The sequence below is a fragment of the Mytilus trossulus genome, unplaced genomic scaffold (assembly GCF_036588685.1).
Source record: "Mytilus trossulus isolate FHL-02 unplaced genomic scaffold, PNRI_Mtr1.1.1.hap1 h1tg000085l___fragment_1__unscaffolded, whole genome shotgun sequence".
Classification (NCBI taxonomy): domain Eukaryota; kingdom Metazoa; phylum Mollusca; class Bivalvia; order Mytilida; family Mytilidae; genus Mytilus; species Mytilus trossulus.
In genome coordinates this window covers 1,394,488-1,414,047 of record NW_026963295.1, presented here as the reverse complement: position 1 = coordinate 1,414,047, position 19,560 = coordinate 1,394,488, and the positions used below count along the sequence as shown (strand labels likewise).

The 19,560-nt window shown below is 31.8% G+C and overlaps 1 protein-coding gene across 1 annotated transcript in view; it reads left to right on the top strand.

Moving 5' to 3' along the window:
- The window catches only part of LOC134699836 (transient receptor potential cation channel subfamily M member-like 2), a 39,719-nt gene that overhangs the window by 12,778 nt on the left and 7,381 nt on the right, over positions 1 to 19,560 (top strand). Inside the window, exons 11-21 of the mRNA XM_063561245.1 lie at positions 529 to 684; positions 3,413 to 3,454; positions 5,138 to 5,231; positions 6,300 to 6,410; positions 8,376 to 8,475; positions 9,983 to 10,208; positions 10,662 to 10,874; positions 12,260 to 12,400; positions 14,523 to 14,792; positions 15,745 to 15,919; positions 17,301 to 17,457. Coding sequence (XP_063417315.1) covers positions 529 to 684; positions 3,413 to 3,454; positions 5,138 to 5,231; positions 6,300 to 6,410; positions 8,376 to 8,475; positions 9,983 to 10,208; positions 10,662 to 10,874; positions 12,260 to 12,400; positions 14,523 to 14,792; positions 15,745 to 15,919; positions 17,301 to 17,457 — 1,685 coding nt within the window. The remainder of the gene's footprint in view (positions 1 to 528; positions 685 to 3,412; positions 3,455 to 5,137; positions 5,232 to 6,299; positions 6,411 to 8,375; positions 8,476 to 9,982; positions 10,209 to 10,661; positions 10,875 to 12,259; positions 12,401 to 14,522; positions 14,793 to 15,744; positions 15,920 to 17,300; positions 17,458 to 19,560) is intronic.

Sequence of the window (19,560 nt, the reverse complement as noted above, 5' to 3'; positions counted from 1 at the left end):
CAGGTATTGGTGTTTTGTGTCTTTTGTATTCATGCTATGTGCGTTTGTGCTTGCATGGTCTGAGGGGTCTTTATTTTGCCAAATGAGTTTTGCATTTTTTTTCTTATTCTATACTTATACACCAATGTACCAGGTTAGGCAAAAGGTTGAGCGTTAAAAACATGTTTAACTCCACCATATTATATATATATACGTCAGTCAAGAGTCTGTATCTCAGTGATTACTGTTGGTTGCTGTCTTTTATATATGTATTTATTTTATTGTTCTTTCGTTGAATGGCTTTTGCTGTTTTTGTTTTTATTGTTTCACATCTAGTCATACCAGGCATTGTTTTATTTACTATACGGTTTGAAGTTTGCTCATTGTTGAAGTATATACAGTTACCTATATTTGCTGGAACTACGTTATTTAAACGGAAAACCATTTCTCTTTATTTTAAACTATTTCAATGCAACATTCATCCCCAAACCGATCTGTACCATATAATGTTCTGTTCATCAATAAATAAATATGATAATATTTTTATAGAAAAAACTTTGCATAAAAGAGAGCAAATTATCAAAGCTGTTCACCAATGCATTAAAGGACGATAGGATTGACATGGTTAGACAAGTGCTCGAATATATTTTGGACAGGGAACTGTATAAAACTTTCTTAGATCATTCACTTGAAGGCTTATATGAGGTAAGTTCAAATTTGTGTATATGTTATACATGCTTGTATTTTAACCAGAATAGAGCGTATACCTTAAAAAGATGTGCCGCATGGCACGGCCATGTGTCAAATATTAATATATATATGGTATTAGTTGCAAAATCGGTAACTAAAATCAAATATTTTTATTAAAACCTGATAAATTCCCATTTCATTATAAACTCTCTGTAGACAAGATGATTATTGTCATTTGAATAAATTACCGTGATATCTTTCAGTTTTTCCTGTATATTTATTTTTAAGTATTTTTTTTTATTTCTAATCTTTTCTGCAAAAAAAGAGAAAACAAAACCTAAGAGTGCAATACACATATAAATAAAAGCATCAGTAGTATACCGCTTTTTGAACTTAATCAATCGATTAGGGAAAAAACACATTTAAGTTACATACTAAAACAGAGGGAGACACATCAAATATAAGAGGAGAAGAGACGACACAACACTAAAATGCAACACACACTCTTTAATATAACAATGGCCGTTTTCCGGTTTGGTACAGACAATGCCATGGCTTAAAAAAAGAACATCAAAATGGAAAGCAACAGTCCACAAATTTCTACAAAAAATATTGATTGAGTAATAAAAACCCGTGTTTAAACACTAGTGCTCCTAAAAGATACGCAACTACTCACCAAGGTGACGTTTCTTAAAAAATATTATGAAAATTAAAAAAAATGTCTTTTTGAATAATAAGTTATAAAATTATGTAAAGAAACTTTGGGGTTAGCAGGCAACATTTGTATTGGCGCTACATTGATAAGTCTAAATGATTCCAAATATCTGACAACAAGTTTAAAAAAAGTAGCGAACATCCTTAGTTGTCAGTATATTGAAACTGTCTAAATTTAAATCATCTAACATCGGGATAAGCGTTTTATCATACAGATTCTTTGAACATGTATTAAACGTGTATTTTAAATTCTTATATTGTACAAAAAAGACAAGAATTCTTAATTAGTAGTTGTTACAAGTATGCCCTTTAGACGAAAGGCCCAGTATATGTATTTGTAATTATGTTATAAACAAAAAAAACCCATTGATAATGACTTTGCTTACTAATGACATTTTACCACGTCGTAGATAGTGTTTTACCATTTACGTCGTCTGCTCTTTTAAGGCTGTCTTCCTCCATTTTGGATTTTGAAATACCAGAAAACAAGGTCGAGATGTTTGATGAAATGTGCAAATTTTGATATAAGTAGGTAATTCATGAGTAAGATTTTTTATTATGATATAGTATATGCCATGTTTTATTAGATTTATGGTTGTATTTTACCAAAAAACAAATACTTTTGTTTGATTAATTTTTTTCCAACTTTGCCAAATAAGGGGAGACAACTCGAATGCAAGGGCGGATAATTCGGATAGTGTTACTTTAACAATAGAATGTGTTAGGAATTTACCCATTTTATTATGTAGCAAGACAACGAGTCCGGTGACCCCAATTTTTCTTCTTGTTATCTGCAAGAATAATATTGGAGCCATCTTCTTATATTTTATTTCAAAATTCTATGGTAAAATTTTCGTTTTATGACCGCAAATTGGGTTGTCCATGCATAATCTATACAAAATTTGACAATTTTGCGTAACTTGCAGTGTGAAAATAAGTCCGGTGACCCATTCTTTTTATTAATTTTCTTAAACAAGCAGGATATAAACTACATTTTCGCAAATTATTAAGAAATTATATGGGTTATAATTTAGACAACCCATCTACCTTGAGTACCAAACATTACCTATTCCCGAATATGCATTTTTTACTGAGTGTGAATTCGCATTACTATGAGACGTGTCATGGTATTTGTTATCCAACATTCATGTATATATTTATGATGTTGTATTTGTAATTCTGATCGGATATTATAACATGTCTTATCGTTTGTAGTTGTAATTCCATCCCCCTTTTTTATGTTCTATTCGTATGTAAAAGTAAAGATAATTAATCACCCAGTTCATTTCTAGAATTTTAGGTTATTGCAAATATATGTAAACTATTCATTTGTTTTACAGTTTGATTTAGAAATAATACCGGCAAAGCTAGATGATACAATTAATTATCTAATTACAAACACAATTCTATATTTATATTCTTGTAATTGTTATTAAATGACATAGTTACAAACCTGATCTTGAACAGAATCAACAAATTTAGAAATTTACGTGTTCGTTTTTATTCTGTGGATAGATTGTCGAAATGTACAATTGTATTGTTTATTTGTGTATTTCTCTGTCCTCAATGTTCTTGCATTTATTTGTACTGTATTTTGTTCCTGACATGTAATGTCATATTAGTGTTATATTCAATTTTGCCATAAAAGTGCGAGGTTTGGCTAGCCACAAAACCAGGTTAAACCCACCAATTTTTTACTTACAACGTCCTGTACCAAGTCAGGAAAATGGCAGTTGTTATCTTATTATAGTGTCTGTGTGTGTGTTGCATTGTCGTTTGTCTTTTGTTCAATTCAGTGTCTTTGTTATCGTTTTTGTGTATCCCTCGGTTTTAAATTTGTAACCTGGATTTGTTTTTGTCTCACTCGATTTATGACTTTTGAACAGCGGAATGCTACTGTTGCCTTTATTTTGCATGTGATAAAAAGGACCCTCAATTAGTAGTTTACAGTCAACGATTGTTAAGTTGATACGGCATTTGCCATGTATTTTCACCATTTCCATATTAATTGCCTATTTTTTTCTTTTAGACCGACGGCTGCCTTGGAAAATATATTTTCCCAGAATTAAAGGTACAGTAGTATGATAACATTAATGTTCTACAGATAACAACACTATGAGATATTTGATTTTCCGTTTATTACGTCAATGTCATACTAGACAAAATATAAAATAAATCACATACTCACATACTCACGCTTCATTTACAACCATCTAACAAAGCTCCTTTCTACTTACTATAAAATGATTAGAGGCAAAAAAATACCATTATGCTGTCGAATGTACTATCAGAACAGAATGTAGACCAGTGTGTTGTCAGATCCTTTTAAGCTAAGTGTGGATACTATATTAAAATCAGACTGTCTTCAGATCGCTGAACCTTTTAGGATAGAAATCTCCAGCAAAACTAAAAAAAAACATATCTTGTTCTAATTTGGAAGGTTTTATCATTATCTTTATCACTACATTGAAAATACTGGCAAATTTTAGACTCTAACATATAGATATATCGATGTATGTTATGAATATTTTCAACTCCATTTTCCAATGTAGACGATTATAAGGTCATCATTATCATACATTACCGATCACGGTCATCCTTGATATGTGTTACGGTCATCTTGAAAATATTTTGATTATGATTTACGGTCATCTTAACGATTTTTCAAATCGAATTTCCCATTTCATGCACATTTCTCGGTAGCAATTTGTGATTTCCGAGTGATTCTTTTATAAAGTTACGTCGTTTCAATGTATGATTTGTAAATAAAATGATATAGAAACACTTTAAAAGACAATACAGATACTGACCTAATTTTTCATCCGACATCTTGGGATGACCGTGAATGCAGTAACGGTCATCAGCTTTACCCCAGTGAGAAATTGGGTTCTTCAATGAAACCAGGTCTTTAACATCTTACATTCCCTGTATCAATGAATATAACATTAAAATAAAACATCAAAGTACGAAAATCTGGTTGAAAGTAACTCAACATAATGTAAGGTACACACAAACGCGTTACAAAATGACTGTCTTAGTTGAATGATGTAACCCTCATTAAATGATGAATAAAATAAGAAGTCACAAAAGGTACAGTGGCATTTAACGGACCATACATTACAATCCTGCTCGTTTGACAGGTTGCACTATGCGAGACGAATTCAATTCGTTGTTGTTAAGATATGACGAAGGTATTTTGTTGATGAGAAAATGAAACATGTTCGTAGATATTTTGTTGAATAACCGTCCATCCAAATAAACTTGACGTTTGTTGATCATTTCCAAAAAAGATCAAATTATTTTATGCTCAGGATCCCATAGTGAATTATCTATCCTTCAACTAATTTGGACGACATCTTAGTGGAAAACAACTAAAGCCAAGGAATAGTGATAACATTCAGTGTACTATTATATATATATATATATATATATATACTCTTGACGAAAGTGCGCTTGTAAAATTCTACATGTAGATGAAATAGAAAAGTATTTTGTTCTGTCAACAAAAAGAGAAAGAAACCAAGTCAGTGCAAAGGAACAATACTGTTAAGAGAATATCGGTAATACACTGACCCTCCAAAAATAAACAGCAAAAAAAAACACATATATTTGTCGTCAAATTATTTTCGTACAAAAACTAAACGATCGAAGATATTGTAGCAATAAAAGAATGCACTAACTTAAACTGGTAGCTGCTATCTTTCTGATAACTGAGCTATGCTCTTGAATCGAATTATTACTAATTATATTTAAGGATAAAACACTTAAACAAAAGAACATTGTGGACATGATTAATGATGCTGTGATTAAGATACTCGGAAGTGAAGATATGAAGCCCTTTGAGAAAGGTATTGTTAAAATATAAAGAGTAAAATGCCATTACTATGTGTTTCCTTAATTTGAAATAATTGTGTGATTGCTTCTAACTTGCTATCGATATGTTTTCTTTAAATCATCTCTCAAGTTTTATAATATATCATTTAACTGCCTAACCTTCCTGAGCACCTTAGATCACCCCAGTTTTTGGTGGGGTTCGTGCTGCTCAGTCTATAGTTTTCTATGTTATAATTTGTTTACTATTGTTTTTCGTTGGTCATTTACTTTTTAGCCATGGTGTTGTCAGTTTATTTTTGATTGAAGTGTTTGAATGACTCTTATCCCATGGTACCTTTCCCATCTGCAACATTTCTACTAAGTTTACTAATTAAATTTGCATCCATAGTAAATGAAATAAAACAAGCTCGAAACTTTCTGTTATTATGTAATTTCTAACAGCTCATTTTAATATCAATTATTCAATTGGTCATTTGTAGTTGATAATTAACAATGAGTTACTCTTCAAAATTGAGTTTAGCCCTTCTTCTAAAACATTCCAGCTTTTGTAAAATATATTGTTAAAAAAAATTACAACCGTATTTTTATTTACTTATCGTATATATCAGGCGTACAATTTAAACTGACGGGTGTTTTGTCTTTAAAGTAATCACTCATTAGTGACGGTAAAAAAAAAGAGAAAACAGTTCAGATAAAGTACAAAGTTGACGTGCATTTAAGGGCCCAAAATTTTCATTCAAGAGGTAGAAAATCTTTAGAATTTTTAACAAGGTTTTTCAAAAGTCAATCAATGATTATTTTAATTCATATCAAACTATTTGGCTGGCTACGTTAACAATATGTTTTCGTGTATTAAACAAATGTTTCATCCTGGAAATTGAGTTATTTGCCAACATTAAGATAATTAAGAAAGTCCGTAGTTTTTCAATCTTATTTCTATGGAAATGCTCTCTTTATAAAAGGGATTTACCTTATTAACTATCATACACTAGCAACCTGTCAACATGTCAAATGTCATGGCAGATATTTGTGTTTTGTTTGTAAATTTGCATCATGATGATGATCATGATCATCTTTTTCAGGTGATGAGATATGTATAAATGATATTTTCAAGCACCTGTTTATCTGGGCAGTGCTTATGAACCGCAGAAATTTGGCCATGTTGTTTTGGAAGAGAGACGGTGATTATATATGTAAGTTTTAAACTGTGATTAAAAGGATATGAAGCACTCTTTAACAGTCATAGTGAATAATAAATGCGGATCCAAATGGGTGTTCAAGATAATACTTTATGGACTTAAGACTAATTTAAAAACTAGCATAAAGGTGTTATAATAAACGATAATTGTATGATAATCTTTTTGTTGGGAACAAATAAGCACTGTTCTTTGTGTTTGTACTGGTCGAAAATGTGTTTTAATGCCATCACCGCTTGGCCAAGAAGGCATTAAGTGTTCTTTTGATCGTCCGTCGTTTCGTCCGTTCCATTTTTTATTCCCACACTACAATTTAAGTTTCACTTATTCAAATCTTTTGAAACTCATTTACGATGTTGAGAACCAAAACTCGCAAACAGAGTGTCAAGTTTGGCATTAGGTAGTAAACGTTTAAACGTTAATCCCCTTTATAACTTGGAAAATGGCTTTTTGATTTTCGTTCCCGCATTCTGAATTAAATTTGCCAAATACAAATTTTATGAAACTCATACAAAATGCTAAAAATCACAGCCCACATAGTTCAAATTTAGGCAGTGAGTCTTTTACCGTGAGAGAAATATGTCCCTTTTTAACCTTAAAGATTGCAAAGCAATAGCGCTGGCATTCGTGTCCCCAATCGGAACTACTCGGCCTTTCTGGTTGCACGAATAAATAACTGTACTACATAGCGAGAATGGCTGAGTAGTTACTTTTGTCGTGTCCTCAGACACATCTTTCTTTTATTTTGTTCTATGCAGTCTTAGCTCAACAATGAACTATACAAACCATTTAAGGGCAGCTGTATGATATTTCGAAGTGAAATTAAGTGTTTGTACTATATGACAATCACGGGAATTCTTTGGAGGTGTCATCGAGATTTTAATTAAATTCCGGTAAAAATAATGATTTCAAAACGTAAATTCTTCGCATAAAAGTTAAAATATGATTAAAAATTATTTTTTTTCAGAATAAAATGAATTATTGGTTTTCACAACATAATTTCTGATATTTACCTCAAAAGACTTTGACTCAAACTTAATTAAAACAGTACATGCCATTCTGACTATGAAGTTATACCTTGTATGGCTATGTTGTTTTAAGTCGACACAAATACTTAATGCGCTAATTAATTTTTTTACTTCTGCGTTAACGTGAGAACCGCGTATTTTATATTTTTGTTTAAAAAATTGTCTGTCCAAACCTTCTAGGAGGTACACTTTAACACATGTCGTCATAGTATCCTTGGTTCTATGATTCATCACATCATGTGGTCATTGAATTTCAAATGGTTGCAATCTGTTTTCTGTAAAATGATCAAGCTATTATGTGCAACGCGTAGGTTTAAAACCATTAATTTTGGCCCGGTCAGAAAGAACAAACAAGAAAGTAGTACTTTTTTAAAACAAAAAAGTTTCTACGCATAGCTGTATTTTTGTCAATAGGTGAAATATGTGGGTAGTTTGGGTATCAAATGAAAGCTTGGGGACTTGGGCCCACTGTAAAACCCTGTTAAAAGCTTATTTGAATCTATGTGTGAACTAAAATATATGAAATAGCTAAAAAAAGTGAATCAAAGTGTTCAATGTTATGGACAATTAACTGTTGTTGTAAATTATAATATATGCAATAATCAAACAACAGTAACTTTATCAAAAGAATGTACATTATGTAGTTTATTTTTAATTTCCCAATTAGTGAACACGAATGGAAAACGTTTAAATGAACGTTTAGCTAAAACTTCGAAAATTACAGTAAACCCCCTACTAACGAAACGGCACACATAAAAAGCGGCTTTCTATCGGATGTGCACGCGTTATCATAAAATGTGTAATGGCGCATTAACTAAACAACATTGAAGAAAACATTCGAAATATGTACACTCGACGTGGCGTTAATTTGTATTTATAGTATACTTTGTTTTGTCTGCTCGTAATTGTCTACATTTTAAAACCACTCATCTAGGTTCTGCATTATTTGCAAGTTCACTTGCTAAAAGGTTAGCTGAAAACGCCAGCGCTGAAGCATTCATGAATGAACAGACTGCTTTATGGGAAAGTTCTAGGTAAACCATACATTACTGTACATTTGTTTCATTATAAATATAATTAACATCATACGTTTTACATAGGTCTCATGTAACCAACAATACGTGACGTTTCACAGATTTGCATTATATCCGTTGCAAAACGATAAACGTTATACATAAAAGAGGATGTACAATAAGAACCATGTTATATGCAACCATACGGCCTTCAATAATGAGATAACCCCATCTTTTTTAGTCAGCTTTAAAAGGCCCCGGCATGAAAAATATGAAACAAATCATTTCAAACCTTGCTGAAGGCCGTACGGTTGCCTATAATTGCTCACATCTACTTTATTTGAACTTTCGTGGATTTATGTCTTATCGGAAATCATTCCACATCTACCTTATTCTTATATGACATACATCAATAGTATCGACCTAGTGCTAACAACCAAAAACATAACAAGGGGGATTAGACCCTGAAAAATAATGTAACAAAAGCTTTTTGTTTTATTTGAAATGGAATCGGAACGCAAACATCTTAAAAAAGAACGTTTCATTACTTTTTGGAATTTTGGATCCCCAATGCTCTCCAACTTCGTACTTATTCGGCTTTATAATTTTTTTGATATGAGCGTCGCTGATAAGTCTTGTGTAGACGAAACTCGTGTCTGGCGTACTTAAATATAATCCTTATACCTTTGATAACTATCAGAACAACACAATTTTTGTGATTGTGTTCTTATTTAGCTTTTTAAATAGATGATATGATCATGTTAAAACACTGGCAATTAGTTTGAGGTATCACTGACGAATATTTTGTCGACAAAAAATACGTCTGGCGTTCAGCAATTTTAATCATGGTATTTATGATGAGTTTATAATTGGGGCATTATAACTAGGACTTGTGCTATGTATGCAGAGAAATACTGCAATTGCAGCATGCCAGTTATTTAAGGAATAACAGTACTGTAGTTGAAGAGTTGCCACCGTCAATTGTAGATTTGACGGTCGCAAATGCAGTTTTACTGGCGACGCGTAGCGGAGACAGTAAAACGGAGATTTGCGACCGTCAATTCAAAATTGACGGTGGCAACTCTTCAACTACAGTACTGTTATTCCGATTCTAATGCATTACAAAAAGAAATAATACGATAAAACTTGAAAAAAGGTATAAATTTGACAAATAAAAAAAAATTCCGCGAAACTTCATGATTGTTTTGGAACAAAGAAGTCATGGCTAAACGTGACGTCATACAAATGAAAACTTACAATCTGGAGGTTATGAAGTTACTTGTACGCTTCAAATTCGAATAGAATTTAATTAAAACGGCAAATTCGAGGTAGGTGTTGTTTTATTTTCGATTATATAGTAGTAATCGAACATTTATTGATTCATCAATTCAAAATGGCGGGTCCCTCCTTAGTTACGCCTGGTCAACTGTGGATTTGACGGCAACTTTTAGCCAATGAAAAAAAATGTTATATTCAAATTGCATTAGAATATGGTATTCATGCTTTATTTCGGAATGATATATTTTAGACAATACGAAGACCTTGCATACAGTGTGATGACAGAGTTATATTTAAATGATAGAAAGCACGCTCGCCAACTGTTGGTGACAGAAGTGAAAAGATATAATTCAACTACTATTTTTGAAATAACTGAAAAGTTCACACTGATGAAATTTATGGGACATGCTGCATGTCAAACAAAGCTGAATAAAATTTGGAAAGGTCAAATGAAAGGGGATACATCAAATTTAAAGGTACATTTTTACAAGCTGTGGTAAAACAGATAAATTGATCATTAAAGAATCCATTAAATGTTTTACGTGTTGCTTCCAAACTGTTGATTCTTAAGAACTATGTACGAGTAACATGGAGCATAGCATTAAAGTTTCTACACTTCATGCACTTAGAGGACCATTCTGAATGTGTTGCTAATATGACTATAGGAGCCAATACAACTTACCTAGAATATATACCAAATACAATACAGAAACAACCCTTTAATAACATTATAATATTGAAATCCCTGGACAATGACAATTTAACCGATGGCGTGGAGTTATTTTCATTTTTGTGTACGAATAATGAAGTTAGCTTTAGTCGTTCAGATTTTTGAAGTGAAAAATTGAAGTTAGTTTCTTCTTATAAAGTTTGTTGTGAAAGTATTAATTAGGACTGAACCATTGGTTTTTATATATTTATATTTATAGGCAATAGCTTTTGCTGTTACTTTGCTCCCTATATTGAAATGGGACATAATGAAGTTAGACAAAACTGCCAAGAGAGCAAAAGTCACTCAATCGGAGAGTTTAGGTACAAAAGGCCAGGAGAACAATACTACATGTTCACAATTTGTCCCTAACTGGATGAGGAAAATATATTACTTTTACAACGCACCTTTGATCAAATTCCTTTTTTCCGTTGTAAGTTTTCAACCATTTTTTTCGTTTATATTATTTATTGTCATTTCAATGGAAATAGGAATTTAGGTATACATCAATTAAAAATAACCAAAAAGCTACAAAAAAAATGTAATGAAGGGTTGGATTTCATAACTACAAAAGAGGGACATATGGTAATTAAAATGTACAAGAAAGTACAAGAAAAGAGCTTCAACGAAATGCTATATCTATATATATCAATGTAGTTTGTTTCAATGTTTGAATAACTTATCTTTATTCTTTATTTCCTAACACCATGTTCCCTTTGATATTTGATTTAATACCTTTTAATACCCACATACTGTCGATGTTTTCAAAGGCCTTCTTGTAAATAAGTTGAATGACGTTCATGGTTTATACTTGTTTTATAAAAACAATATTCAGCTTGTTTGTTTGGTATTGAAGCCATAATGATCCTTCAATGGTTTTATATATTATCTTATTACACATGTTGAGTAATGGATCTTGAATCACCTGTGTATGTTGTTGATATTGATACCTACATATACTTTACTTTTTACCTTAAATTTATATATTTTCAATATTAGTGACATTCGATACACAGGCAAACTTTGTTCACATGATTTGCACATGCATCTCACATGGAATTTACATAAAAAGTTAACGTGAGATTCACCTCAGTTGAGCTAATACATGAAACTCACGTGATAATTTTCATGTGAATGTCACGTGAATTGATGTGAAATTTTTCATGATTTTAAATAAATTTGAAAATTTAGTTGTTATTTGAAATACTCTATTTTAAAAATTCAGGTTAATTTCACATTAAAAAACAAATACGTGATGTTTATGTAAAATTCACATGAGATTCATATGAAATCCGCAAAAACTGATTTCACGTGTTTTTCACGTATAATCTCGTTTGAGCGTAAGATTCACATGAATTTAAACTCACGAGAAATTGATGTCAGTGAAATTTGCCTGTGTATGCTCTGATCTAAGTGTCACTTAAGTTGAATTTGTTTTACGAGCCAAATGTTATACTTTAAAACCACTTTAAAAAAAAAATCCCAAATTTATTTGATCTAAAAATATAGGGGAGAATGTACCAAAAGGATAAGAATAAACATAAGTCGAGAAACATAGGCAATACCCTGGAAAAAAGACGAAAACAAAAGACAACAGTACACAAAACACTTCATTATTTAAAGACTGGCATTACGACCACAACGCGAATTCGAAGGTGTTATTCAGCGCCCCCAGAAGAGAATGCAGATCATACAGCAACTCTGTGAACCATGTTGCGTGTTGCGTTCTGCAAGTCGAATATTCAAAATCATTTGGTTACGTTAAATTAAATCATACTTGTTTTGCCATTTTCAAATGGTTTTGTTTATTTAAAATAGTTAACGTACCTGGCAATGTTGGTGGCATTTAGCATGTTTGTACTGACAGATTTACATCCCACGGAAGAAAAATTTCCATCAATTTATGAATATATTGTTTATGCATGGGCTGCATCATCTTTAACAGAAGAAATACGGCAGGTAATTATACGAATACAATATATGTCTTGAGCGCAGTTATATGACGGTCAGGTCATAGAAGGATAACTTGTATGACAGCTAATGAATAAATATTCAGTTATTGGCTCGGTAAGATATCAATTATGAGCAAGCTATCATCCATGAGGGTCTGGATTGGGGAGGGGGTCTGTTATTCTGTAAACATTTAATTTTCACCCCTTTTTTCTCTAATCTTTAAAAAAATAACCCCTTTTTTTCTCTTATCTTCATTTTTTTTGCCCGTTATTCTCTAATCTTCATTTTTAAGGGCATTATTCTTGAATCATTTAACCCCATCCAAACCCTCACACATCATATTGCAACACGTTCCAAAATTATTACAATCAACAATCATTTCACTGAATTGATTCAATAATAGATTTTTAAACAAGTGAAAATGTTGCCTCTTTTACGAAAAGAAATGATTTGAAAAGAGATGCGGGTAAACATAAATACCGAAAGCCAGAAAGGACAATTCAAATTTAAGGTGGTACCTAACACTACAGGGAGATAACTCTGTAAAATCAGCAGAACGTTTTAATGACGTTGTGTCCACAAGGGAATATTAATCTTCTCAATGATTCAAATAAGTGTTTGTCAAACTGCTATATAACCAGTGTAATTTTTCTTATTAAAAGGATGGTTCAAATTGTTGAAATTCTTTTATTTTTGTTTAAGGGTCCATTTAAAGACTTTGTCAAAATTTTAAGAAAACTAACCGAGCCAAATTAATTTTAGTTAAAGTGTTAGGTACCACCTTAAAGTACAGTTTTTATTTCAAAAGTAAAAAAACATCCATGCTAGATGACATGTCTTACTTTTCTAACACTAGACCATACACAACATTTCGTGGACGAAGTGCTCAACTGATAGTTGGCATTCTTATAACAGCTAATTGAGTTTCTTCTTTCATTGAATTATTTCTTCATTGGCATGATTGATTAACTGATGTCTTTTTTTTCTCAATGTTTTGCTAAACTTCCAGCTGCAATTTTTTTTCTCTATCATATCATTATTGATTACCTCTGGAGGATCACTAGTAAAAATTGTCTCATTAGTTATAGCATTGCTCAATCATATGTTTATAGTATTACGGAAGTTGTAATACATAATCATGACATTTCTAAAACATAAGTTGGTGGGAAGCAGGATAAAATTTATAACGTTTTGTTTTCATATTTTAATGACGTTGTTGATGGCATTTATTCCGTTAAACATACGTTGAGGTATCACTAGTAGAGTTTAAACGTTTCTTATCTTTTATTATGCTTTAAATGAAGATACAGGTTTAATGAACAAGTAAAGACAATTTGATGCTTTATCTGAACAATGTGCCTTCCTGTCTCCAAATTAACACTAACACCACAGCTGCATCTTTTGTTTGAATAGTCTTTAGCTTACTTTACCTACATGTAGCAAGATTTCTAGTACATATTTTTAGAACAATTTCTGTTATACGCAATCCTTTTTAAATGAAGACGATACCAAGAAAGGTATCTCGTGTAAGCAATATGTTGACCAAAATGATTGACAATTGAAGCCATTGATTCAAAAAATGTCAACATCATTTGGTCGACCGTAGAGTGCAAAAATTTTGGCACTCAAAATTATCTAGTCTAGTAAAATCCGAAAACGTGTATGTCCTGAATTAATAAGAGTTTAAACCTATACTAAATTTCTATAATGCGCAATCCTTTATATATGGAGACGATACCAAGTGTATAATTATAAAATACCATCAGTATGATAGTAATAGCCAAATATGCGTGAGAAAAAACTTATCTCATGTTTTTCAATCTTTTCGTATATTAATCTACATGTCTTCATTCCCGTTACATAATCACTGGTTGAGATTTTGTAATCATAATAGTTTTTTGACTTTATATTGTTGATGACTTATTTTATCATTTAATCACATGAGGATATATATCATACTATTAACTGATATTTTTCAATACGCAGCAAAGGCAATGACTAGATATATGGTATGATACCTTTTATTGAAGACCCTTCAACCTGTTATTCACCTTTTGTTCTGTTGCTCTATTATTGACATATTCCAAATAACAACTTTTACTATGTAATACGATACATTTTCTTTCAGGCTATTGCAATGAAGCACTTTCAAAGTTTCGAGTGGAGGCAACTGACCCTGAATGCAATGACCTGGTTCTCTTTTTGGACACTGTTTGAATTGATGATGTACTGTATGTTTATCATGTCTGTAATTCTTCGATTTACATTGTCAGCTGTGGACTTTCATAATGCACGAATGATGTATGCAGTAACATTAGGAACATTTATCATCAACAGCATGCAGTTTTTTCTTGTTTCCAAACAGATTGGACCGAAAGTTATTATGATTGGAAGAATGGTAAGGATTTTCTTTGTTGACAAATGCTTTGAATAATAGATTAACACGTTATAAAAAAAATACTGTTGATTTATTATTATTAGTTGGATACCAGTTATCGAGAATGTCCTTGTAAGATTGAAACCACGAGTTCAAATTCTTTTAGCAAGGTTTGAATTTGTTAAAGGTTTGGATTTGAACTTTGGAAATCCCACGGAATTTGCACGTAAAATATTTTTTTCTTTAATTCACAAAAATTGGTACTCACAATATAAATGCTGAAACAGTATTCAACGAAATTCTATTTTTACATTAATGATGTAATTGATTTCATGAGAATTGTTTGCCATTAATCTGCTAGAAATGCAGCATTCAGTCTCTTATGTAGAAATTAAATTTACTACTAATTAAACAATATAACTTTTAATGTAAGCATAGGACACATAGGCTCTACAATAACTGCTCCGTCGAACACTTTTTTTTTTTATCTCTATCGGTCAATCACACTCTGTATCCTATTGGTCAATAGGACATAAAAGTGTAATAAATATTCACAGAACAATACCATTAATATGATAAACGTCGATTGAAACGTTTTAATACTGAGTTGGTTTTATAATCTACATGTAACAAGTCATATTTAACTGGGTTATATGTTACAAGTTAATAACAGTTCACTATTTGTCCATCGTTTACAGATAATTTGTTTGCCTCTGCTAGATGTTTCAATATTATCAAATATAAATTCTATGGCAAAAGCTTCTCTTACAAGTTCCTGATAACTCTTTGCTTCACTTGTTCAATGTTCTGATTTTTTAAAGAGATTCCTATATTTGTATATAATCATACAGATTTTCAAATAAATTTAAAGAAAAAAAACATTGAATACTGTAAAAGCTATTGGATCCGAAAGTAAATTGGATCCTTGTTATGTTTTTAAAACATACATGTATAAGTCTTAATTTCTTTGTAGATGTTCGACGTCATTTTCTTCATCTTGATATTTGCTGTATTTTTATTTGGCTTCGGAGTCATTTACCAAGCAACTATGTACCCAAATACAGAACCTGGATTTCCACTTTTTCAGAATCTCGTATATATGCCATATTGGCAGTTGTATGGAGAATTATTCCTAGAACAATTTTACGGTAACTTATGTATTCACACTAGTTGTAAATAATTCAGTTATGTCATTTTATCTGTAATTTGTATATGTGATCTTCCTGCCTAATATTTTCGAGTATCAACGTACTGGCTGTATCACTTAAAATATTAAGCAATACATGGAGTGACGTCATCAACATAATAATAGGTAGTTTTTGATACTGACTATATCATGTGGAATATCTCAACTTGATGTCACGGCTGTTGGACGTTTCGTCCCCGAGGGTACCACCAGCCCAGAAGTCAATACTTCGGTGTTGACATGTATATCAATAATGTGGTCATTTTAATAAATTTCCAGTTACAAAAATTTAAATTTTCGAAAAACTAAGGATTTTCTCATCCCAGGCATACAATACCTTAGCCGTATTTTCCACAACTTTTTGGAATTTTGGATCCTCAATGCTCTTCAATTTTGTACTTGTTTGGGATTATGAATATTTTGATATGAGCGTCACTGATGAGTCTTATGTAGACGAAACGCGCGTCTGGCGTACTCAATTATAATCCTGGTACCTTTGATAACTATTTACACCACCACTTGGTCGATGCCACTGCTGATGGACGTTTCGTCCTCGAGGGTATCACCAGCCCAGTAGTCAACACTTCGGTGTTGACATGAATATCAATAATGTGGTCATTTTAATAAATTTCCTGATACAAACATTTGAATTTTCGAAAAACTAAGGATTTTCTTATCCAAGGCATAGATTACCTTAGCCGTATTTGGCACAACTTTTTGAAATTCCGGATCCTCAATGCTCTTCAACTTCGTACGTGTATGATTTTATGAATATTTTGATATGAGCGTCACTGATGACTCTTATGTAGACGAAACGCGCGTCTGGCGTACTAAATTATAATCCTGGTACCTTTGATAACTATTTGCACCACTGGTTCGATGCCACTGCTGGTGGAACTTTCGTCCTCGAGGGTATCACCAGCCCAGTAGTCAACACTTCGGTGTTGACATGAATATCAATAATGTGGTCATTTTAATAAATTTCCTGATACAAGCATTACACGTACTTGTACTTTCATTTTATTCAGTCGTATTCAATATTATTTGTTGTTGAAATAACAGTTGCATTGCATGGAAACAATTCTATGTTGTTAGCCTAATCGTTCGTTCAAAATATGACTTACAATGAAGATAAATCTCAAATAGTTCAAGACAGGAGATTTAATCAATGTTGTTAAAATAGAACTATTGGTTGGTATGTTGAATTTAAATATATAAGATTCTATACTCAAGTAATGTAATTCAATAGACGAAGTCAAATTTCTAAACAATACACTAATTATAATATACATTGTTACTGGTATTTTTATATATACGATAAGGAAGACTTCTATTTAATTTAGGAGCACTGCCAGATGATTGTACTGAAAATGTAGAACTATACAGTAATGGGACTATGGATAGATGTCCTTTAAGAAACCAGATAAATACATTTGTACTGGCCGTTTACATGGTAGTAACACACATAATTCTTGTGAATCTTCTAATTGCGATGTTTTCGTAAGTATGGTTAATGATTCAGACTTTTGATGTATAGTTATCTAGTACTTTGATTTTTTTCCAAAGAGAAGCGAGGAATATTGGAACTCAGAAGTTGAAAATAAACTAAAAAATGCCATGGCAAAAAACAACGAAAAAAATAACAAGAAGACGAACATTAGTATCACATCCGATGACAAGAGGACATGCTTGTGGCTACGACTATTTAAACATGTCCGTCGTCATCCGTGAAACAAATATTTTATGATGGGTTGATAACTCGTGATGACATTCATTACTTTTTTGAAGTTATTTATTGAACTTTGAACTCTTGTTTAATACCTTTTCTGTGAGTAGCAATCCTCTTTCAAGGAAAAGGCAAGCTCGTATCAACTAGGAGATACATATACTCAATATGGAAGCCGGAATGATACTACATAGAACTAGAGAGTTCATAATTAGGGAGCTATGATCTCTCTAGTCGAAGAGTTTTGTTCATAGCGGATCCTCATTGTCAATTTCTAGATGTAAGTTAATGTATGAGGCAGTCTTCATTGTATATGATGTATCCTTTTTCTCATTCCGATAGAAAAAATGCTTTCAACATAGTCACAAAACCGTTACATACATAGTGAGAAAACATCTTATATGTATATGTACGAAATAAGCATCATACGACTAAAGAAATTGACAAGGAGATGGACCAATGTGGGTTTAGTGTGATTGTCGATTATTTGTTAAAAACACGTCCTGCAAATGTTATGTTGTCAATCAAGAATTTTTCAAACATCTAGATCATGCCGGTTTTAGAATGTGTTGTATGTGAATCAACTATCGCTAACTTTATTTTACGAATTTTTCCTTTGATTTTCCTGACTAATAATTTCCGTTATCAGCGGAGTCAAGTAATATGAAAATTATCGTTAGAAACTAAGGGAACACGTTGTTGTCAAGTAAATTAACAACGTCAACATAGGTAAAAAAGCGATTAACAGATTATCATTGGTCATCTCAACTCGATTGTTTTTCTCGCTTTCGACGTACCAGCTCAAGCGAGAAAATCAATCTCGTTTAAATAAGCAACAATAATATATTATTATTTATTCTCAAACTCTTGGGAGTATAACATGAGCTGAGACGGATATACATTGACCTTAAGCAAGTGCACGTACACATGTGCATATATAAGAATTAGATTGATTTTTGAAACATTCAAGTACCAAATAAAAATCTTGGTATGTTTCGTATGCTTCTTATAACAACTCAATTGTTAAACAGTTAACATGGTTAAGGCTTTCCACAGAGATTATTTCAACCCGACAGAGTTAGCAGATTTATTTATATTTATTTGCATGAGGTCGGTTTCCATCCGATGCCGCTCACATGTATAATGTTATATTTCAAGTTTGGATTTTTTCAACTAAAGACTTATTTCGAATTTTTATTTTGGTTTTCAATTCGTTTAACATCCAACAGAAAAGAGTAAGACCCTACACAAAATTTAAATTTTCACATTTTACATATTCTCTTTAGCAACATTCCATCAGCGGCTGCATATAAGGTAGTATCTTCTCATCGATACGATATTCTAGAGTTTCCGTTAAGCGGAGTTACTGCTTAAATGTACATGGTAACGATGGTGTTTGATAAAGTTTATTTTTTTTATTTGCACTCTCTTCCCTCTTTTAATACGATTTCGAGCTTTTGTTAACGGTCTGGACTACCCATAGGGGTCTTGAACGGTCGGTCTTTTTATATAGGTATTGACATCACTGTTTGTTTTCTTTTAAACAAAAATCAATTATACAGAATGCTTACTTTGCTACAAATATGAAAAAAAGACGTACCTCATGTTGAAATAGTTATCAAAGGTACCTGGATTTTAATTAAATACGCCATACTGGCGTTTCGTCTACATAAGACTCATTTGTGACGCTCATATCAAAATAGTTATAAAGCCAAACAATTACGACGTTAATAATAATAATACTTTATTCCGAAAGCAATACAGCTTATAGGATACATATACACAATTTTACACCAATATAAGAATTTCACAAGAGATATATAGTAAATATAAATATAAGATGTGCATGAAAGAATATATAATACATAATACATAAT